The 25,499-nt window shown below is 36.3% G+C and overlaps 1 protein-coding gene across 1 annotated transcript in view; it reads left to right on the forward strand.

Annotated features, from left to right (window-relative positions):
• Nucleotides 1–684: 684 nt before the first annotated feature.
• LOC109052204 (potassium channel subfamily T member 2-like) overlaps nucleotides 685–25,499 on the forward strand; it is a 68,719-nt gene continuing 43,904 nt past the window's right edge. Inside the window, exon 1 of the mRNA XM_042719837.1 lies at nucleotides 685–1,735. Coding sequence (XP_042575771.1) covers nucleotides 1,647–1,735 — 89 coding nt within the window. The 5' untranslated portion in view covers nucleotides 685–1,646. The remainder of the gene's footprint in view (nucleotides 1,736–25,499) is intronic.

Raw genomic sequence — 25,499 nt, forward strand, 5'->3', positions numbered from 1 at the left:
TTAACTAAAGGAAATGTTATTCTTTATCATTCACTATGCCAATCAAGTCTTATTTGTTCAACATGAATACAATGGGATTTTTCAAATTTTAACCCATGATAGATTTTAAAGGAATAATATACACATACATTAATTTACCATTCAAATGTCTGGGTCATTAAATTTTAATGTTTTTTGAAAGATGTGTCTTATGCTCACCAAATTTGCATTTATTTGGTCAAAAATAGAATACAGACAGTAATATTGTAAAACAAAAATACGAAAATTAGAATTTAAATGAACTGTTTTCTGTTTGAATATATTTTAAAATGTTAAGTCCTATAATGTAAAGCTGATTTATCAGCATCATTACTCCAGTCTTCACTGTCACATGATCCTTCAGAAATCATTCTAATATGCTGATTAAGCTTTTCTTATTATTATCAGTGTTAAAACCATCTGCCCTTTTTTTCTGGAAACCTTGATACATTTTTCTGCATTTTTAAATGAACAGACAGTTCAAAATAACAGAATTAAAATATAAATCTTTTGTGACGTTATATTTGTCACTTTTGATCAATTTCATGCATCCTTTCTGAATAGGAGTATTAAAAAAATGCTCAAACTTAGAATGGTGATGTATGTGTGTACCATCTGAGAACATCCCCTTAGCCTTTCCCCGAATGTTCTTTTACTGTGTTGTTTAGTAGCATTCTGCAGCATTAAAGCCTTGACGAGAATCTCTCTAACGCCACAACTGAACAGATGTGCCTGTAAAAAGCCCATCAAAACCTTTAAAGGTTGAGATTGAGGGTATATTAAACCTTTTAGGAGCTAAACACGATTGATGTATTGGTCTTCTCCCGCAGGCAGCCGCTAGGGGGCAGAGCGCTCAAAGTCTCCCTGCATTATTGACAGCATCAGAGCTGCGCTGAAGGCTGGGTTCAGTTCCAGGGATGAAATCGAATGTGACAACACAATTCCTTTGATTATAATTACATTATTATGCTAACTGCATGTGTATGCGGATCAAGCATGTCAAACACCGCAACAGGTGTCACGCTTTACTTTCTGCACACTTCACGCTGCTTATTTGCAAACCTACCCCATTCTCCAGTTTGAGTGTGTAATGCACTGCACTACACCTGGTGAAGCCAATGTCTTGTGAAATGGATCATATTATGGCAGTGATAAAAATGAGGTTTCTCTTCACCTGCGTGCTGTTTTGATTGACATATCAGGCGAAAAGCGGAGGTGTCGACTTTTCTCATGCATCTTCCAGCAATGCAGCAGACGAAATGACTGCAAGCGGGTTGCAAGTAGGCTACTAGATGTATTATAAAAATTAACTATCCCACCCCTCAAAATAGCGCATGCTTTAATCAATACAGGACAATGGTGAAATAATGCACTGCAGCAGTAACTGAACCCGCTTGTGTCAGCAATGGACGGGATGTCCAGGCAGGCGCCGTGTCTCGTCTCAGCTGCTGAGCTCGAGGCACCAGTTGCTCAGTCGCTGCTGTGATAGTGGATCTAGACCCGCTCCTGAGTGATGACAACACTTTCTATACGCGAGCGACCTGAAACAATCACGGCGGAGGGATAAACAAGGGCGAAGGCGTTTGCATTTTCACGCGGCGTCGGGTTGTGCGCTTTGCTGAGTGACTATGGTGGAGCTGGAGAAGGAGGTTCTGCCGCTGCCGCCGCGGTACCGGTTCCGAGACCTGTTGCTCGGGGACTGGCAGACCGACGACAGGTAGAGCAACTTCAACTCCTCGGCTTATGTTTACATGCGTGCTTAAATAACTGCATATGAGCACTGCACAGGGAATCACATTATATCAGCAATAGCATTAGTGTGAGTATTAGTAATAACCATAGTAATAGTACGTAGTATGAGCATGCATTAAGTATTACAATTTGCATGAATAATAGCCATAGTAGGCTATATAAGTGTAGAGCATACTGCTATTGGTTTATATCAATTCGTAAGACAATTTTGAATGCTGTTAGTACTGGTAGTAGCCTAGTTTTAATAATATATCACTAGTATTATAATGAGCATTAGTAGCTATTAATAGTGTTGGTATCAGTGTGAGCATTAGTAGCCTATGAGTATGTATTGTACATCATGGCTGTGTCTTAAAACTTATTAAATGCTGTCTAGTTAGGAAGCACACTAGTTTTTAAACAGCCTCTATTTATCCTGCCTAGCTGTTTTATGCAGTCTGGTCACGTTTTGATTTCTTTGACTTTAAAAGCCCTTTTGCCAACAGCAAAAGCTATTAGTATTAGTGTGAGAATACACTAAGTATTCAAAATTAGATTAGAAATAGCTGTAGTTTTAGTGCGTGTATAACGACAGTATAGTATAGTATACATTAGTAATCTAATGGTATTGGTTATATCACTAGTAGACATCGTTGTTAATAAGATCATTGGAATGCTATTAGTTTTTGTATTCGTTTTAGTAATATCATTAGTATTATGATGAGCATCAGTAGCTACTAGTGTTATTAGGATTATTAGTAGACTGTTACCATAGTACTAGTATTAGGATCAGCATGAGGGTTAGTATAATTCTGGCAGTCTTAAAACTTATTAAGCATCTTGTGATGCCCACAGATTGTGTCTTGCTAGGCAGCACACTAGATTTTGAGACACAGACTGTGTTTATCCTGTCTTGTGTGGTTGTTTCATGCAGTCTGGTCACACTTTGATCTCTTTGACTGCAACAGCCTTTTTACAGAGAGTATTAATATTAATAAAAGCCAGAGTATTAGCATTAGATTGAGGAAGAGTGGGTATTAGTATGCTGTTAGTAATAGTATGAAGAACATATGGTAAGTAATCCAGTTGGTATAAAATAGTATTAGTATACATGTTAGTATGCATGTTAATACAATACACATACTTATTCGTCTATTCACTGTTACACAGAAAATGTGATGCATTAAAACACATAACAAACAAACCAGTTTCAGATATAACAAATTTGAAAATAAAAATACATTTTAACCTACAATTACAATGAAAATAGATAATGCATTACAGTATATATTTAAATAATTAAAATGCATTATGCATAAAGGTTGTAAGTAAAGTGTTAACAAACAATTATATGAGCATTTATTAGTGTTGGTGTCTGTGTGATTTGTAAACTGTTACCATAGCACTAGTATTATTGTTGGTATGAGAGTGAGCATTAGTATTGTACATTTTAAAACTCTTTGTGATGCCCACAAATGCTGTCTATCTAGGCAGCACGCCAAGTTTTAAGACAGTCTCTGTTTTGCATAGTTGTTTTGTTGTACAGACAACAAAAGATGAAATGATTGTGTTTGTGCATGCTTGTGTTCTGTCTATCTCATGTGTTGATGTTTTTACACCTCAGATTATATTACTGCCTGTCTGTTTTTCATGCCATGTGCATTTCCTGCAGAAAACTACGGGGTTGAATATTTGTAATTGATCATTTGAAAGAGTGTTCAGTGCTTTCTTTAATGATGTTGACTGCAAAACCAAAGTATATTGTGAATGCTGCAGCACCTAAATGTACACGTGAGCTAAATACACCGTTTAGACAGACAGTGGAAAATAAAATCTGTATTTTATGCTTGACACTCCGTTGCTAGGTGAGGACTGAGGACCAAAACACTTTAGTCCTTTAGAAAGATAAGAATGAGTTTCTCCCTCACTTCTGGTCTTCCTGAGTGGGCGTTTAAAATGCACTAATTGGTGAGCGTTCATTCGTAAGGGGGTTAAAAGTAGGGGACATGTCTTCGTAAATGGTGCGACTAGGTGATAATTCCTCGTATGAAACAGCCTCCATTTGACAGTTCCAAAGGGATCTCATTACCGAAATCATATCTAATCACTCTCACCTACTGGGGATTGATTATGTTATTTGTCTATCAGAGAGCGTGCGGGGGTGGCGAACGCCGTCGTTTTTGCTCTCCCTGTGGATGCGTTTTGTAGTACAGCTGATAAAGATAGAGAAGCTTGTTTCCTGTACAGACAACCCACTGAACTCTGCCACTGAATAAAGCTTACAATCCAATTCTGTATGTGTGTGTGTGTCTGTGTGAAACATTAACCTGCTCAACCTGGGTCCCTGAGGACTTCACATAAGGACGTCTGGCTCCATCGGCTCTGAATTAAACAGGAAGACCTCAGAAAGGTCCAAGTAGGCAAATCACTTTATGCCAATTTAAACAGAATGTGGGCATTAAAGGAATCCAAATTCTGTCATTATTTACTGGCTCTTCAAACTCATATGCTCTTATTTTTCATGCAACATAAAAGGAGAATTTTTGAAGAATCATCATGCTGCACTTTTCCATTTGATGACTGTTTATAGTGATTCAAAAAGCATCATAAGAGTAGTCCGTATTGACTTGTGTACTATATTTCAAGTCTTCTGAATCAAACAAAAATCATGCCGCGTTTTCACTGTCGGGCAAGTAGCCTCGCGGCACTCCCGCTCTAAAACCCGCTCTAAACACGCCCTCACTGGACGACGTCACACAATTCAAAGTTCCACGTTTCCACCAGCGAGAGGGAGATGAATGTAATAATAAATCGCTAAACAAATATATCAGAAGTTGTCGTTTATTCTTTATTTACAAACTTGGACACCACACGCGCCTATTGACTGACCACGAACAGGAAATAGAACTTACTTGCGGCATTTTTGATTCTCGTGGTCTTGCTGTTTTTTTTCTTTTTTCTTTTTCTTTGAACAATTACATTTTGGGATAAAAGTGTATTGTAACGCAAGCGTTACTGAACATGTACCGAGTAAAATATTACTGAAAAAGAATTAGTAATGCCTTACACTACTGCATTACAGCAAAAAGTAATCTGTTACTGTAATGCATTACTTTTGTAACGCGTTACTTCCAAAACTGGTTGCCGCAAGCTCCTTCGTCGAATCCGCCAGGCGCAGCTCACTCTAGCCCGCCTTGTGTGACACTGTATTTCATTGTGAAAGTTAAAATACTTTGTGTGGCCTTCCAAAAGAGGACACAACTAAAAATCAGTGGTTAAGTTGTATTTACAACACTGTTCCAGAACAGTTCTACCCAAATATTCAGATGTGTGCAACACATTTTATGGAGGACTGTTTCCGGATCTGCCAGCTGTTCTGACTAACAGACTGTAAGTACGTTTTTTATATTTAAATATTTTACCGCTAATGATTCAAACGCAAGTTTTGAGCTGTGTAGAGTAGTGCTTGTTTGTCATTTCTCCAATCACAAATGCAGACATGGTTTTATGTTTACGTGGCGCAATGCAACGCAACACGTAAAAAGACAGTATAAATCATTATAATCAGTAAACATGTCCCCACTTGATGCAGCAAATGCTTAGTTTGTAATGGGTTTTATTGGTTTTGTCTGGTCGTGCTGGGAGATGGCATCACAGTTTGTTAAGGGGTAACATTTCCATCACACGCTTGAGGTATTCGGCCAATCAGAGCACACCTAGCTTTTCAGACCAATGAGCTTTCTAAAAATCGATGTGTTTCAGAAAGGCAGGGCATAGAGGAGAAACAATAATGTACAGTATGTGGAAAATTTTGAACCTTATACTGCATGAACACATTTCATTACACCAAATACATAAAATAATGTTTTTTTAGCAACATCATATGACCCCTGTAAATCTAGAGTATGATTTTGACAATGAGTAGGCCCTGACACGTGTTGTTGGAAGGGCTCATCCCTATGCCCTAATCCCTTCAAAGAGCTTTGAATGGTGTAGGGGACCAAACAGCTGTTTCTTGAAGTGCCAATCTGTGTCATCATCATGTGCCCACACAGAGGTGCCATCATCATGCAAAGAATCTGCGCAAAGGATTATGGGAGCCCGAAGTGTCCATCAGTTGTACCAGTTGGCCAGTTTTGAGCACTTCGGTTTGGAACGACCCTTCAATATGGCGGCCATGATTGTTTTCACTCCAAAGTGCCATTCGGAGGGGATATATATCCCGTTTGGAGCACACCATGAGTCAACTATTTCTTTTAAGAGACAATAACTTTACACACGGTGCACTTTCAGATTTAAAAAGATTTAAAGAAGATTTGGGAAGTTGTGGTCTAGTGGTTAGAGAGTTTGACTCCTAACCCTAAGGTTGGGAGTTCGAGTCTCGGACCAGCAATACCACGACTGAGGTGTCCTTGAGCAACGCACCAAACCCCCAACTGCTCCCCGGGTGCCGCAGCATTTTTTTTTTTTGATGGACTAAAATAACAGCATTCTGGTTTGGAATGACATCAGGGTGAGTGAATAATGAATTTTCGTTCATTGGTTAAACTATTTATCTAGACAACGTTTGGCCCCAGTGATTGTTGTTGGAGCCATTGGAGTTTGGCAGCAGAGCATGAAGTGTGTGTGTGTGTACCTACTTATCTGCCATATTTGTACCCAAAAGTGAGCAGAATCTGACAAAATATGCTTTGGGGATTGTCCTCATTTGTATAAACAAAGTGTGTGTGTATATGTCAGAGGCAGTAATTCCTCGTCCCTGGAGATCCCGTGGCATTGTGTTCCACACTGTGTGCTGTCACTATCACCTCCTTACATGAATAACAAATTTCTGGACAACTAAATAGAAAGACAATACACAGTGGCCTTCTGCAATTCTTAGGGATTCCCTGTGATCCATAAAATGGTGTCCTGGTGGGCGGAAATGGTATTTTGTGCAGTTATCCTTCTTTTAAGAAGCAAATAATCCCCATACAAAAAAATGGTTTGTAGAACTAAGTTTCATTTTAGAATCTCAGAATTGCTTCACTCTTTCAAGAACAAATGTTAACGTAGTTGTTTTTTTTTTTTAAAAAAAGAGAGAATTTCCAGCACCTTCCAAATTACAAAAATAGAAAATGTTAAAGAGAAGCTTATTTAAAGTGTTAATTCACCCAAAAAATGTAAAATCTGTAATTATTTACCCATCCTGACGGTTATTGTATGACCTTATTTCTTCAGTGTGACATTATTAAAAAAATAAAAGGTATTTTGAAGAATGCTGGGGTTCCAAACAACTCCATTGACTTTGTTCATGATAAAACATTTTAATTAAGATATTTTGTAGAATCTTGGTAACCAAACAGTTTCTGGTCCTTCCATAGTATTTTTCCCTATTTGATTACCAACATTCTTCAAAATATTTTCTTTTATGTTCAGCAGAAAAAAATAACTCATACAGGTTTGTAACTTGAGGGTGAATAATGATGACATTTGGACAACGTTTGAAGTAAGGCCAATAAAACTTATTTGTTAAACATGTTTGGCAAATTATTTTTCGATTCACACAAAATTGTGTGACTTCTACTAAAACTAAAAAATCCTACTAAAACAAAATCTTTGTTCAAGTTACTTTTTTTTTTACATTTGTTAGAAAAACTTGCAGGTTGGATTTCTTATAGCATACATCAAATGCCAGTGACAACACAACATCCCATTGGCTCTCTGACAAGAAATGGAGCATTGCCACTATTGTCAGGCTGTATTTAATCGTCTAAAAGTGGAAGAAGGTACAGAGACGTTAGGGAAAAGCAAGTAGCTATTTAAGGGAAATACCTGACAAACATTGTGTCAGAAGGACTTGATTAGGTTCGAGCAGAAGACATTAAGTTCCAGGGAATAAAGTGTGGGAGAAAGCAGAGCGGCGATTAATAGTGACAGACAGGTTAATTCAGCGGCCAACTCTGCCAAAGCTTGTCCTACATGTCTCACACATCTCACTTCTATTAATCTCCCACGCAAGTCTCTAGTGCACACACACACGTAAACACACATATGCCTACGCATATACATGCAACAACACTCTGCCAGCCACTTCTATCCTCTTGATTCTTGCTAAACACGCTTGTGTTTTGAACTTTTGTTTTGAACTGTTTCCCCTGCTGTGTTCTCATTTCCTGAACTCTGCGTTTGTTTGTTCAGATTACTTGAGTGCCTCTTCACATATAACACATATAGCCAACCCCCTTACTTTACCAAAAATGTACCAACCGCCCCCAACAACGGAGGCTCAAGAGGCATCATCTGAGCTGTGGTTATACCAGAAATTGAATCGGCAATTTCCTCTGAAGTATGTCAGTTAAACTGAAAGCATGTTGGTTGAGAAAAGACTAAATCAATCATTTCATTTCAAAAGATAAACAGGACTGTGGCTTTAATGACTTATATGGATTACCTGCAGTAATTAACATAATATAATCATTGGTGTGCAGTGGTGTTTTAAAATGAGGAAGCGGTTTTTATATATGTCATTGTTACACTTAATGTTGTCACATTTTCCTGGTTAAATAAATATTACTTAAAAAAGAGAATAAATATGATTCTATTTTTTATTTTATGAATATTCTTTTTTATTTAATATTTTTAATACTAATTATGCATTTCATAGTGTTTTTATGCATATTTATTCCAAAATAATAACTAAAGGCAGTAACAATTTGAAGAATATTTTGCAAACAATTTCCAATAATGTTTCATTAGTTAACTACTTTAGTTAACATGAACTAAGAATAAACAATAGCATTTATTAATCTTAGTTAATATTAATTTCAACATTTACTAATGCATTATTAAAATCAAAAGTTGTGTTTGTTAACATTAGTTTATGCACTGTGAACTTACATGAACTAACAATAAACAACAGTATTTGTATTAACTAAACAAAGATTAATAAACACTGTAATAAATGTTCATTGTTTGTTCATGTTAGTTAACACAATAAATGACACATTGTAAAATGTTAATATATTTATATATATATATAAATATAAATAACACCACAGACGAGAATATAAATATAAATCCTCTTTTTTTTATTTGTGAACTTATAATCAGCTGTTCTTTTTAATAGTCAACTTATTTCAGGTCATCGTCATAAAAGATCTGTAAACACCACAGACGAGAATATATATATCTTTCATTTCTTCACGCTGAATGCTCACGAAAAACTGACGCAGTCATCACTTTTTCAAATTTCACGTTTTATTTTGACGTGACAAAGTAGTGGTATCTAAGCTTCAAATTAGGTATCTTCAAATTAGCCTGAAGGACTTGATTAGTTGGCCCTCCAGAAATTGAGTTTGACATGTATGTGAAATTTTCCAAAAATAATAAAAAGATGTACAAGAAAAGTAAAGTTATTATTATTATGTTTATTGAAATAATACATCAAAATTATTTAACACATAATAGGCCTAAGTATAGTAACCATAACTGTTTAAGAATCACTTATAGGCTACCTCTTGGCAATTCATGATCAGGTAGATCTTCAACCACACGCTCACGCCAGAAAACTACTAATTGGCCAAAATGCTTCATTTGATTTTTTGGAGATCATCTACTCTTCCCTGTGGATCACCTCTGACCTAGTTTCTCTACGATCTGAATTTCTGTGTATTGAACTTTAGAATATTGAATTTGATGTTCCGAATTTCCTCTTCATCTTTAAAACTTGAAGCTGTCTAAGATTTCAGAACAAAAAAAATTGCTGTTTGAAAATACATGTCTATAAATTTCAAATGTTTAATATTCAAGTAAAAAAAAATAATCATAAATATTAATTAAAATAATTAAAATTGAATCGGCCATCGGGCCAGCTGCTTTCAAAGATATCTGTCAAAAAACAATATTGGTCAATCGCTAGTTTTAATGTTATTGATGGTTCCATGAAGAACCTTTAACATCCATGGAACATTTCCATGCTCAAAAGGTTCATTATAGTGGTTATTTTTGGAAATGTTCATTGAAAGATTCTGTGGGGAACTCAAAATGGTTCTTCTATGGCATTGCAGAGAAAACCCTGTTGGAATCATTATTTTTAAGAGTGCAGCTGTTATGGAAAACCAGAATAATTAGTATCTACAGATCTAATTTACTTTATTATTGTTTTTTAATCTTTTTTTATTTTGTTCTTCTGAGGTTTAAATAGCATTAATCAAGCAAAAAACCATTCAAAATCCATTTAGCTTCAATAAAAATATATAAGAAAAAAATGTAGGGAGCGACTAGTAATGAGGAGCATTCAGTGTCAGCGTTAATACACCCACAGGAAATTAACGTGGCCTTTAATGGCTTCTGAAAATAGAAAATGAAATAAAATATGAAAAGCATTCAAATGAGAAACTTCAATAAATGTCATCTAAAAAAAAAAAAAACACTCACAGTGATACCAAACGTTACACTGGACACCCCAGTGGGGGCTGTTTTTTGGGGTTAGTGGATATCCAAAGCTTAGCAAAGACATATGTGGACATGTATGGGACCCCTGTTTTTATGGAATATTAGAATATGATGCATAGTAAACTCTTTCAAATTAATTTTATATCAGCAAGGTGTCATTTTATGAAGTAGATCTTTATGCAGTAATTGCAGTACAAACAGAATTTGTAAGTAATTTATTCTTGCGATGACAAAACTAGCTTGTTACAGAAAACCCTACAGTACATTATGAAAACCAAAAGTAGAATTACAGCAGCAGTTACTCACAAGAAAATGATCCAAACATAATATTCTTTAGTGAGCTGTCCTTTTTTTTTGTATTCACCTTGCCTTGATCAGACAGTGTCGAGTACATAATGGCAGGCCCAAATTAAACTGCCTTACCAGTCTATTAAACCAAGAGTATTTCTGTTTCTGACAATAACCCATGACTCAGAAATATTACATGACTAGCTGTAGAATTTCAGCTCTAGTGTGGGTTGATGCTTCACTTCTCACAGTGAAAGGAGCAGTCTGGCCTTTTGCTTTGAACTTCACTTAAAATAAAACTTCAGGCATTAAGATTGAGAGAGAACATGAATGCCACTCTTTATCTTTGATTTACTCCTAAGTCATGCCCTTGCAGAAACACCATCCAATCACGTGTAAAATTATAAAATTAACATCTCTTGCCTCAGAGGTATGTGTTGCCTTGCACATAAACACACACTCTATCCATCATGCTCAGTCACACAGCGCTTTGCAGAACGTGCTTCACTAGCGGCGCTGGGATTGTAGCAGCCTACAGCTCAGCAGTGATGTTACTCGGCTCTTGATTATCATACAAATAACAGCGTTCAGTCTTACAGGCCAAATCTTTTATTGACTTTGCCGCTGTGTCTCCCACTTCACAGACTTCCCCCTGCAGCCCCATTATTCCTCTTTAAGCTCCTTGTCCAGCATCGACCTTGATAAACTAGCTTATACAGCTCACAGGCGGGAAATCTCTGGATTAGTTCAACAAGTCACTTGTTGTGTACACAATCTGAAAACAGATTGAAACCGAAATTGTCCTGTATTGTTTGGTAAAATGACCAAAAATATATATCACAGTATATGAATAACTTTATGTGTCACGGTATTAATGCACTGAAATAAAGAATCATCAGGCAACACACTGAGGTAAATGTGAAATTTTGAAGTAAAAAGACTTAAATAGTATTTTCTTCTAATCTAAAACATTATTTACAACTACAGGGGGAAAAAATCTGTGTATACTGTAAAATTCTGATAACTTTCGGAGGAGCGTACTATGTACTGGTACATTAATATGAGTAGCCTATACATAAAATGTAACCTAATGAAAACTGAAAATAAACGTACAAGTTATTGTTATCATTAACCTTATCATTGACGAAAGCAAATGCAGAGAAATATTAAACAAAACATTAGGGGCATTCTCTCCCTATTCATTCACGATATATTTAGCAAACTTTGGCCTCTTAAACATCTGCCCAGTTGACTTGTGTGTTAAAAATTTTACAAGCACAATTACCTCTCATGATAAAATTATCAGGTATCAAATTGAAGAAAAGTCACTCGTTCCTGCAGAGGACCCTAATTAATTAGCTTATTAAGGTCTTCTGACTCACCAGGGTTCCTCAAATCTTGCCCTGGAGGGCCAATGCTCTGCGGAGTATTGCTCCAACCCTGATCAAACTCACCTACCTGTGATTTTCTAATGATCCTGTAGACGTTATATATGTCTCCACTGTGAGTCGCCATAACATGTTGTCTGACTAATAAAGAGACTGCAAATAAAAAAAAAATGAAGAAACGTTGCCCACTACAAAAAATACAGCTTCACTTTTGCCATAGATACACTAAAAAGACTCAAAACAATAAAACTAACATTGTATAATAGTAGTTTACATTCTGATTAGATAAGTCACTAAAAGCATTGTTAGCCAAGTTCCATTGTTACCAATGTAATTCAACAAATTTGGTCTTTCCTGAAACCATATTTCTAACGAACATCTGCAAACAGTATTTGGGAACCCCAGAGTTGTTCCCAAACATGGTTCAAACGACAGGTGTGTGACAAATCATTATGGTTTCGGGAAACAATCGTGACTTGCTAGTTAATTTCTCCAATGATGCTATGACTAGGTTAGTTGATTAGCGAGTTACATCCCAACTGGATTGTAGCCAACACTCCTTAAATAACAGCTTCACCCTCATCTGGACTTGTTTGGGTGATGTACCACTCTCATTTTTCATATTCCTTCATGTTTCTTTCTCAATTTTGCTTTTAATAACATAACAGCCAAAAAACAGACACAGGGAAATGCTCCATCTACTACGTCATCAATGAACACTTTTTTTTTTCCATCACGCAGTATATACCATCATCACATCCTGCCCTTCCGATAAGTTTGTATTTTGGTCAAACTTCGCCTTAAATATGATGTTAATTAGAGTGTGGGTGTAATTAACTTGGACTGTAATAAACCTTGAAGCCTCAAGCTTGTCGGAGAGAGATAGTATCACAACTGTGGACTTGCCAAATTAAACCAAGCTCCCCGCCTCTGACTTAATTTTTTTTAAATGCCAAAGTGTAATTAATATTACAAGGGAAAGCTGACTCTTGTGGATACGCTGAGGATAAATTAAGATTCTGAAAATGAAGCTAAAGGGTCTGTGTGCTAACATTGTACGATATTACCTGTCAGGGAATACCTTCATAAGCTCAGTCGCTAGCCTTGGCATAAGCGAAACAGATTCTCCCATGATGCCTGTCTGTGCATGTGTGCCGCACTAGTCCTCAAAAGTGAAGCCATCACTTCAATCGCCCCCAGGTGGCTGTTCCCGGTATAGGTCATAAACCCTGCCCTCTCCATGTAATCTAATGGGACGTAAACTAAATAATTAAATTTCACTTTAAATATTTTATTTTCAAACATAGTTTATGTCATTTGAGGTAGATTATATCACGCTGATGTAAGTTAGGGTGTTCATTTTTAAAATAAGTTTGGTTTTAGTTAGTTATGTGATGCTATAAAAACGGGAGTGTGATGTCATGATTGACAGCTGAGACTGATGCTTCTCTGAGCGAACTGCAGCACCAACAGACTTTTTCAGGATTTTTAGGAAGAGAATGGAGTTGTATTTACCTTATTTTAACACAAGCCTCTTATACGAAAAATCAGCAGACAGAAATCGGACCAATCAGGCTAATTTAAAAAAGGGTCAGGGGTGTGTGTTTGCGATTGACTCTGCAGGAGTGTGGGCGGGACGCGGCTCCACTTCGCTTTCTACTGCGCAGACTCTGGTCCCGAGTTTGCTACTGCACAGACTTCAGTCCCAAATCAGCACAATATTGCTTCGCCCTTTTGGGACAACGGCGGCTTCACTTTTCTTCAGTGGAAGTGAATGAAGGTGCGTCATCCATCTTTTTTACAGTCTATGGTAGCACCGTGTATCTCTGCTGCAAGGATGTTTCCAACACACTCCACTCATGATTGGATCTCCCCTGCTCCCAAATCACATTACAGCAATATGCCGCCCGAATTTCATTAGGCCCTCTATAGCCTCAGAGACACTGCATTGGCTTTAAAGAACAATGCGCTTAACATATTTCATCAATTTCCCATTTGTAAATTGCTTTTAGTGGCAGTTCATAACAGGCCATGTAATAGACTGACATTTATTTTCATTTGATGAAATGCCAAATATATGTCCATATGAAATTTACAGGGCTACAGAGCAGGCAGAGGAAATGGCGACACCAAGTAGTGACTCTTGCTAATACCAACAGAGCTCTGGGCAGTATTGGGGCTCTAGGGAAGCATAATGGAAGATGGCACTCTAAATGGGCTAATGGACATTAAAAGTAGAGGCTAGACCAGGGGCATGTCTCTTTAAATTACACTGGCATTTTAGACCTCACCATCCATAATAACCTTCCACTTGGGGTCATTCATACTTGATTTTATTATAGTAAGTCTAAAGATGCAGGCTACATTAATAAAGACATCTGATGAGAGATGTAAAAACAGCTCTGGCACATGAGTGGAAACATGAGTAAAGGATCATGGGAGATAGAAGGTGCTGAGTGTTTTAATCAAGTCTACTCATATCAGTAGGGAAAAATAACTAGAGTAAAAGGCTATTGAGTACATTTACTTAATGTCAGAGGTTCTTGCATATGGTGGGTAAATAATGACTTTCATTATATTTGTTGGCTGGAATACATGTGGCGACAGTTGGAGACGAAGACAAGTGCTCCTATCAGTCATTCCACAGAGTGGCCACTTCTTATACAATTTAAAAAAAAAAAAGTCTGGAGACACTCATAGACAAAAGACTGATTGAAAGCAGCAAATGGCATGTTCATCCCTCACTGCGCTTCTCACTTTGATGACATCCCAAATGGCTCACTTGATGTGGACTTGTCTCGTAGTCTTTGCTTGTTTATGCTCATGAAACCCACAAGACTCTACGACAGGGTTTCTCAAATCCGGCCCTGGAGGGCAAGCGCCCTGCAGATTTGAACTGAAACTCTGATCAAACTTGCCTACCTGTGAGTGTCTAGTAACTTTGAAGACCTTGGTTTGCTTGCTCAGGTTTCTTTGTTTAGGGTTGGAAATAGATTTGAGGTCTGCTGCCCAATAGTCTATTCAACTGTGTCGCAGGTTTACGTGTGGACTTTGGAGCAAACTAATTCATGACATCACCAACAGGAGTACCAGTGGGGTTTGCCACTTTACAAACCATAAATGATAAATAGGCAGTGTTTTAGTACTCAAGACCAGACTTGGTTGCAATTCCATCCCGAGTCAATTTTCATTTTCTTGGTCTAGTTACAGACCAAATTCAGTCTCAGGTACTATAATACTGTGAATACTTTTTGTGGTCTATGCCAACTTGCGCATATGGTCCGGTACTTCTGGACGAGAAAACATTGGCTATGTTTACATTAATCCAAGCGGGGTGGCACAGTGGCTCGGTGGTTAGCACTGTTGTCTCGCAAAAAGAAGGTCCCCAGTTTGAGGCCCTGCAGGGATGGTAGGCCTCTATGTGTGGATTTTGCATGTTCTCCATGTGTCAGCGTGGGTTTACTCTTGGTACTCCGGTTTCCACCCAAAGACATGCAGTTTAGCTGAATTTAAGATTCTAGACAGATGGATTGTGTATGGATTAACTGGTTCTAGCCATGAGTATCGCCATAGATGCTGGAATGGTGTTAAGAAGAAAATAGGCATAAAACCAAATGAATCATTAGTAATTAATTGGACTGAAAAGCCTTCATGTAAACACCTTAATGGATCTGATTGAGCTCAGTATGTTAAATCGATTGGGTTGAAAGTGGTGGTTTGTTCCTTTTCTTATACGACTGAGAGTGCATGTAAGCACTCGATCGGATTGAAAACTGATGGAAATGGATAAATATTAATTCTGCTGTTTAAAACAAATAAAGAAACAGTGTAGGAGAATGCTTATTATGCACAAACATTGGGAAACTATATCTGTGCATTGTCCGCATGTCAAAAATCAATTCCGATTTGAAGCTTGTAAAGCTTGTGAAGCCTCACTTCATTTAGTGTTCATGTAAACACTACATTCAGATACATCAGTCGGAATGAATTTAGTCAGTTTAAAACAAAAGTTGTGCATGTAAACAACATAGGTTTATGTGACACGAAACCAGACTTTATTCTCCCCAATGGAAAGCACATTTAGGCTACACTGAATCATTCAGTCCCTCTTCAGGATTCTGCATTGACTTGGACTCGATCATATTTTGGTGTCTTGTTCTTGAATCAGACTCAACCTACTCTGGTCTTGGCCCCAGATTTGGAAGGAGCTGGCTTTGACTACAGCACTTCAAGTGGGACACTCTGTGGCATTGTTCCTCAAATCTGGCCATGGAGACTCACTGCCCTGCAGAGTTTAGCTAATAACCTTGATCAGACTCTCCTGCCTGTAATTTTCTAGTAAGTTCGAAGAACTTGATTAGCTTATTCAAGTGTGTTTAATTAGGGTTGGAGCTAAACTCTGCAGGGAAGGATTCAAGGGAACCCTGATCTATGGTCATATGGACTGACATGTCTAGGTAAAGGTTACAAAAAGTCCACATAAAGGGTACATTTGGACAGACCCTAACAGTGAGCCGAAGTGCATAAGTAGGTATTGTTTTAATCATCTCAGCCCTGTTTGCTGAAAACTGCAGCTGTGGTAGCAAACTAAGGTTCTTGCACTATAGAGGTCTCCCTTACATTTCATAAAAAAAACTTCACTACATTAAGAATTTTTCTTCCCTCTAGTCAGTGGTGGACATGCTTGCCCCACGCACAGCTATTACAGATGCACATCTGAACCCTCTCTGCTCCAGTGATACCACTACACCACTGTTACTGATATACAGCTACTGTCAGACAGATGCTATTTTAAAGTTGTTGTTTTTTATTCTCACAATCTCTCAGAGGAATATCCATCATAGAAGCTCATTCTCAGGTAGGGACCTTACATCATTCTTTAACAGAATATGGGAAATGTGTTTCCTTGCAACATCGTCTTGAGCTGTAAAGACTCAAACAGCTTTTCCACTTAAATGTCCCTCTCAACAATCGTTGAAAAATCACTGTATACAGTAGGTCAGGGTCAGGCTGCCTCTACCTCCTTTCGGCTAGATGAAGTAGGCTACTCACAAACCTTTCTTTAGATGCGGCGCCAGGGAGGTGTGCAATTTCTTGCTTTCCGTCGTGGTTGAGAGAGCATCTCTCTGTGCCTCTATTAAAGTAATTTTCCCTGTATTATTAGAGTGCTGCTTTTGTCTGCATGTCCTTCAGGAGTGAGCTTGTGTGTTCCTGTATCTTATCACTCGGGAAAACATTTCTTTCAGATCTTCATCACCATGTATTGTGCTGGAGTTCATTGTAGAGTCACTGTGTGGCACCCCAGAATTAGTCGTCTGTTTAGTAAAGTCTGAAATCGACACTCAATTAGAAATAAAAACGTTCTTTATGGTTACAAAAATAACCAGCGGGAAAGAAATATTAGCCGTCTCAGATGCATGCTGTCAATAGAATTTAAATTTTCATAAGTAAAGCCGCACTTGAGTGATGTATGGAGGCCAGATTATTTATAGATAGCAAAATATGTGCATATGCAATGTAAAATTGTCCTTCTGTGGAATATCTGTTTTTGTTATTTAATGGATAATTTCCAGACGTGTGCTCTTGGTCTTTTTCTGTGTCTCACTCCTCCCCCTTAAGGCACAAACAGACACAAATCCATCATATTAATTGGACTGAGTGCTGCTATCACAATATAACAAATGACATGAATGGACTCCTTGTCATATAATTGATCAAGTGTTGGGTAGTGCTAAGGTCACTTCATAAATCTTTGTAGATTTTTGACAAGCTTGTCTTTTATTGCAGAAATCTGCCATACCAATATTATACAATACATATATGTATAGTAATAAGTAAATATTTAAATAATGTAACAACACATCATCACTGTTAATGGTCAGATGACATGTAGGTAAACAAATACAATATCTTTTAGGTAAATACATTGTTAGGATTTAAATTATCATTAGCTTTTAATAAACCCACAAACCAAATAAGAAAACCCTATAATAACCGATAGTTCACATGCTGTTTTGTCAGGTCTTATTGTGAAAATTTGATCCATGGTTGGATGGATGTTCAAAAAACAATTGACCAATTTTTTTTTTTTTTTTTTTTTTTTATTATATTTTTTTTTTTATATATTTTTTATTTTATATATTCCTTTAAGTGGCAAGAGTTTGGGAGTGTGCGATAGACAAACAAAAATAACTAATTAGTTTTTACAGCGTTATTAAAAAGTCCCCCTCCTCTCATTTTCAGAAAAACTGTGCACTCCATTGGAGGGTTACAGTATATTTACTAGTTAATAGTAATAATTTTAGGCATCATTGTTATGTAATTGGCTTTTAGAGAAAGCAACTCTATTACCATTATCCCTAGCATTATTGCCAAGGGAACTGTATGAGATAGTGTGTTTGCTTCTCCGTAGAACCAAAAGGCTTTTATGAGTTTTTAATGTTTTTCCCTCTTTCCTTTAGCTAACTAGTCAATGGTGTTATAAAACCAAGGGCTCGGCTCCTTTCATGTGGTGATGTTTACACTTTACTTGCTCACTGCTGTTACTCCCTCAAGTGGAAAAGAGTTTTCCATATGAAAAAAGCATATAAAATAGCATATGAGAAAAAAAACACAGGGAACAATTGACTCTTGGGTGAGCATTATCCCATCCTGCTGTGAGACTGAGCAAAACTGCTGGAAAACTTTAAAGGAACAGTTCATCCTCAAGGTGTACCAAACCTGTTTTATATTCTTACTTGGAATACGAAAGCAGATGTTAACAGAATTGCCAAGATTTTATTTTACACATATGAAGTGGGTTATGATTTACAATATAGAGTATTTTGTGCTCTTTGGATCTTGGCAATAAAAATTACCATCCACTTTTCATGCATGGAGAAAAAGCAGCTTGGAAATTCTGCCTAACATCTGCATTTTGGCACTTTAATCATATTTCAAAGACAAAGGAATATAATTATGAAATTGCATATAAAAATGTCATTTGATTTAAGTGGGTCAAAAGCACTCTTAAGTTAAACTAATTACATTTAATACATTTAAAGTACATTATTTCTGTATTTTTTTATATCTTATTTCTTTTTCACAAAGGAAATTTCCTCTTTTTTTTCTTTGGAGAACTGACAGAGAAATATATGGAAGCATGAATGAATGAGTAGATGGATGGTGAAATACTGCAGAAGCCTTACATAAAATGGAAGATTTTATATCTAGACAGTGGGAATATTATTATTAATTATAGTTTTTGAGAAGAAGATGAGGATGATGTAACCAAAGTCTTTGAGGAACAAAGTTGTAGTGATGAGATTCTTACACAGTTAATGTTAATGACAGTTGCATAACATGATTAAAGGAACAAAAAAAATCTCAGTCATCAAGGTCCAAGTGCATCATCTCTCTGTCTACTCGAGCAAATGGGTGGATGATTTTGTGATTGCAGGACATGCTCGATATTCCAGTCTCTGGATGAATTTTGAAACAACGAGAACCACTCTTAAAGCTTTAATATATGCAAAACTGCCATAGCTATAACCTAGTCAGTGTTGAGAATTGTATTTCAGCTTGGCTAAAAACATTGTTTTGTAAATGTTGCAAATGACTTTCAATAACATATTGTTTCCGATTATTTCCTAATTAGACATGACAGACCGCATTTCTCTTTTGCATGAAAGATAACTGTGGGTAAATGTGAAATCAATGCTGCTAAAATGATAGACTGACATGCAACAGAAAGCATTTAAAAAGGAATCTACTGCTGCAGCTGTGCCCCAGCTGAGCTGAGTTGTGTTTTCCTGGCCTCTTCCTTTCTCTCAACTGTTGCCTGTCACTGTTTACCATTCTGTCTATTATTAAAAAAGCAAAAAGCAGAAACACTTCTATCATATGGCATTAGGAAATATGGCGATGTCTCCTTTACTTGCGATTTACTGCCTCAGCACAAATAAAACTTCTGAATACCTTTCAAAGATTTAATGCTACAGTATCATCCTCTTTCACAAATCTAGCAGCTAGTTCCTTGTGTGCATGTGTGATGGACATTTTATCAACCTGAACATGTTGTGCAGTGTTTAGCTGATGAACTTTCATCACAATCCACGTCACTTTTCAAAAGAGAAGTACACTGTAAAAAATGACCATAATTTAATAGTAAAAATTGTAAAAATGCTACAGTAAAAACCTGTTAAATGGTTAACGGTAAGTTCCCCAACTATATACAGTGAAAAACTGTTTTGGACATTTTTACAGTAGTATACCATTTTTGGAAGTGAATAATAATGTTTAATTTATAGTGAATAACCGTAAATTGACATTCCCAGAATTCCCTACGTTACATTTCAAATTTGATGTTTTTTTTTGTTGAAATAACTGTTTCTTCTTATTTTTTTCTTATCAGTTTTGTACATAAGGGTTGTATGTTCTAATGTTGTTAAAGTAATGTTTATTGCATTATTTCAGTTTCATGTGTGTTACCATGATGGAGTTTAGTGTTTGTGTGAATGACACTGTTCAGCTTCTATATATATATATATATATATATATATATATATATATATATATATATATATATATATATATATATATATATATATATATATATATATATATATATATATATATATATATATTTATAGAAGTGTGTGTGTGTGTGTGTGTGTGTGTGTGTGTGTGTGTGTGTGTGTGTGTGTGTGTGTGTGTGTGTGTGTGTGTGTGTGTGTGTGTGTGTAGTAACTATTAGTAAGTATGTGCATCACCTGCTTTTGGTGGTTATAATTGTATTACATAGATACAAAACAGATTCCAGTACTTCAATAGGTTGGTATATTAACATTATATCAGTTAATGAGATTATGGTATTTAACTGTAAATTTAAGTTTAAATTATAAAACATAAAATGTGACTACCATATTTTTTACTGTAAAATTCTGGCAAATACAGCTGCCGTTTTTTTTTTTTTTTTAACTGTGAATTTTATGGAATTTGTTTTACAGTGTACACATCCTTTTAAAAAGAGCACTTATTACATAAATAATATGCTTTATAATAATAATATAACTGGATGCACATGTTAGTTGCAAATAAATTTAAATGTATTATGACTATATAATATTATAGTATACTAATGTAGTTTAAATTTATATTAAAGCAATTTGTTGAATTTAAGAGTGATTTTTTTTTTCTCACTATGACCGATCTCACTATTAACTAACTATTAACTATAACTTTTGCCTCAATAAACCTAACCCTAACTAACCCTAACCCTAATTTGCTGCTTATTAATAGTTAGTTGAGTTGTTAAGTTTAGGTATGGGGATTAAGGGTTAAGGGATCTAAAATGTTATCATGCAGAATAAGACATTAATATGTGATTTATAAGTACTAATAAACAGCCAGTACGCTAGTAATAGTACCTAAACTAAAGCGTAACCTGTTAAACTAAAATATACTGTAATGTCATTAAACTTTGATTTTACCTTTGTAATGAGAACTTTGCAATTAAGTATGCTTAAAATATATTAACTTTATATAATATCAAATAACTTTATTAAAATTAAGTACTTTCAAATGATTTAAAATGTACTTATAAGTAAAACCTTTTTTTAAATATCTGTAAACAAATTACTGAGAATACTGAAGGATTTATAAATTACTATACAACAACAGTCTAAGGCATACTACATTTATACATTTATAAATTTGAATAAAAGCATTGTATGAAAATATTAATAATATATATATATTTATGATATGTCAGCGTCTTCTGTCGTTTAGCCACTTGTTCAAAAGGTGAACAATTTGTGTTAGGGTATCCAGTTATCCAAAGGTTTTGATTTAATGAATTACAAGATAACCAAAAGAACAAATAAATAAATGAGAAAGACAAAGATTCACCATTAGACTCATTTTTATATTGTGCTTTTCCTGTTGGATGATCTGTTAGAGAAATGGCAATAAATGGTACATGATTTGATGTATATTTAATGAAGCGTCTGTCACCTTATATTAGCCACAGGATCACTGGTTCATTAAAAGGCTTATTCAATGTTGCTGTGCTTTCTCAGGTCTCGAGTCCAATTACTCTTAAGAGCTAATTAGCAATGAATACATTATGGCTTTAATGGTCAAAATATGTACACCAAAGAAAGAAGTGTCTGAAAAAAGGACATGAAAAACAATTTTCACTGTTGATCTCATTGATACCTGAAAACCTGAAACCCGGCATTATAAACCCAGATGGTACTCAAAACTAGCCCAAAACTAGCCCAATCGCTTTTGAGGGGGGTCCCCCATTAAAAATCGCTTCTGGGGATAAAATACACGTGTTTTGGCGGGGTTCACCTGGTAAAATTCGCATTTTTTTAGGGGCTAAATATCACGTTATTAGGGTCGTTTTTCAACCCGCGGACATGAAAAACAACCCCCGGCAACAGTGTTAAAGTAGCCAAATTCCACAGTACAACCGCAGACCTGGCAACACCGTTTCTTTAAAGCAAAAAATAGGTTGCATTAGCGCCCCCTTTTGTCGGCGGTCAACGTCACATAATCTGACACTTTATGTTTGATGATCAACCAGCCAGGCCTGGACTTCTCCAGAACTTCCAGATGGCCAGTCCGTGGTTAGTTCCATTCCTCGATTCTGATTGGTCAGCAGCTGTTTTGTTCACGGTACAGCTGTGCTAAGACCGCTTCACCCAATGGTTCTGTGTATCACTGATCAACTCCCTTAGCAACCACCCTAAGCAACATAAGCAATCAATAAATGACACAGCGGATGATAAGAGCTCCTATTCTCTGTTTTTATTTAAGCTCCATTAGATAAGGCATGTTCGGAACATTCTCTTGCCTTTTACTGTTGCTGTCAGGAACTATTTTTGGTGGAAGGACAGCATTTTTTTTTTACGAACTTGCTAAAAAAAAAAAAATGAAATTTCAATATATACATTTTTTGGTTTTAATATTTTTTATTGTGTGATAACCATTTTATAAAAGCAATAAGGTACTCAAGGCCGTGCTGTATTGTGAATAAATCACGGCTGAAGAACGTTGTTAGGCACGACGCGAAGCTGTGATTTATTCACAATACAGCAAGGCCTCGAGTACCTTATTGCTTACATATAGAGCGAGAGAGAGAGTTATATAATATAATGCAATTTTTATATTTTCAAGTGTTTTCAAGATTGTATAGATTCCTGTAATCTTTTTCTCTAGGTATTGTTCATGCTTACATAAATATCCTCGTCAATACAGTATGGTTAAAGTGGTCATCACAGTGGCAGAATGATGATACTTGCTTCATCAGGAGAGTTTTTTATTTTTTTATTTTTTTTGAGACACATATTGATGTGATGCTGGATTTCTAACCGGAGGTGCAATCATTGTACTTCCAGTAGGTAAGACTACATGCACAGGCCATTATTCTCAAGGAGCTGGGAATGAATCAAGTCCTCCACGCCCACAAAACTTGATTATTACAACTAGATGTGTGTGTTAGGAATCCCGAAGGTGCTCTCTGTCGCCATAGCAACGCCCAGCATGGTCTGGCGGGGTTCTGGCTGTGAGGAGAGGATACGTTAGAGTCGACCACCACGTGGGGTCCGGGACCCCTTAAGGACTGTGAATTTGCATTATCTCATTTCCCTGACATATATGAGTGCGAGAGACAGACAGATCGCACATGTGCTTGGCCTGTGTTCTCTCCTCTCATCCTTTATTCCCATTGTTATGACATGACTCACCGGATATTATGTGTCCCTCCATGTTTCCGTCCAATTACACAGAGCTCAGTGGTAATGAGGATGGCTCCAGAGATCTGTGGGGAAGTCTTTAAAAGACTGATGTGATCCGGCTAGCACTGATCTGGTCTGTAGCTAATGCCTCTTTATGAGTCCCTGGGTAGTTGGAGCTGAGGAAGAGTGATTAAAACAGAGCAAAAGGGACTGGAAACATGCTGGAGAACAGCGAACTCAATATATGTGACATTCTCCCTTGAATGACCTTTAAGCGAACATAATTGATATTTACAGCTTAATGTGTGTGGACAGCTACTGTGGCGCGATGTCAATTACCGCAGACGAACATATTGACTTGCCTTTCAATGTGTATAATTGAACCGAGACTTTGAAAGGAAGTTAAGCAGAATAAACATTTAAAAAATCTATCACAACATTCCAACATCAACATTTAAAATATCTATCATCACCATTTGAAATAATAGGAAGTTATTATTTGAAAAAAATAAAAATAAAAACGAAATCCCTGTTCAGGTGCATTGTGGTCATTATAGTTAACTAAAGAAACATTTTATTTTAAAATGACATTTTTTTAACTTTAATTAAAATGGAAAAAGTGTATCAGACGAAACCGCACCATTCATTTACACAAAGACATGCAGAACATGCTGACTTATTAGCAACATGCACTGACTGGCTGCTGTCTTCTTTATTTCTGCAGTGACAGACTATTAGATTGATCTATATAGAGTAAAAATGTCCAGCTCATCGTTATCAACATAAATTTCATCGCAATCCGGACATATCTGGATATCATTTATCGCCCAGCCCTACGTCGATACCTTTGACTGATGGCATAAAATCCGGTCCACATGTGCAATAGATTGTTTCAAAGCAGCTTCACAGAAAAGTAACAGAATCAGTGATGTAAACGTCATCAAATATAAAACAAATTCTGCTGTAAAGTGCGCATATACAATACAATACAATAGTGTTATTATTCATCTCCGGTCAATTCAGTGTTGATTCAGTTCAGTTCAATAACAGTGTTGATGTTGCATAATTGCTCGATTATAAACAAACTTGATTCAGCTGTAAAGCAGATCTACAGAAGACAATAGTGTGATTATCCAGCTCAGTTCAGTTGTTATCAGGGCTATCAAATCAATGATTCTGCTGAATATTAAGTGTCTTTTAAACCACAACTAAGAAAAAAACTTTAGTCCAGGAAGTTATTCTCTGGCATAAATGAATGAACATTTTCTTACATTCAATACAAGCTCGCTTTCAGGTCTGCCTCCATCCATTCAACTACCGATTGATTGAACCAGTCCACTCAATAATCATTTTCACTCAGATGTACGTCACAATACAGAAACGAAGCTCTGTTGTGTCTTTGCATTTTACTATTGGTTAATCACAACTTAAATGCATACTGTGACTAATAACTTATTTCTCTCATGACCCAACTAAAAAATGTAAACACTCTTTCTTTCACTTTGTATCCATGCATGGAATATGGAAGTGCCCTGTCTATAATCATGTGATACTGACAGATCATGGCAATTCATTTCAAAGCCTGAGGTGATTAAGGTCTATTCAATATCTTATCTGGGAATGGAAGTATAGTTTATATAATTTCATTTTTGTTTGCTGGTTTCATATTCAGGATGAAAATTTAAATAAATTGGATTTAAAGACTTTTCCAACACTGCAGTTCGTTTTTGGGTCAACACAAATGTTAGATGACAATCTGCTGTTGGTTCCACTTTTTGCATCCTCAGTTAATGATAAACAACACTGGAATTTCAATCTGATACAAAATAAATGGTCAGCATTTGGATTCATTTATGCTGTTTTAAATGCATACATGTTATGAGTGGACTGATTTGGACATTTCAGCTCAAACAAC

Source organism: Cyprinus carpio, chromosome B3 (assembly GCF_018340385.1).
Source record: "Cyprinus carpio isolate SPL01 chromosome B3, ASM1834038v1, whole genome shotgun sequence".
NCBI lineage: Eukaryota > Metazoa > Chordata > Actinopteri > Cypriniformes > Cyprinidae > Cyprinus > Cyprinus carpio.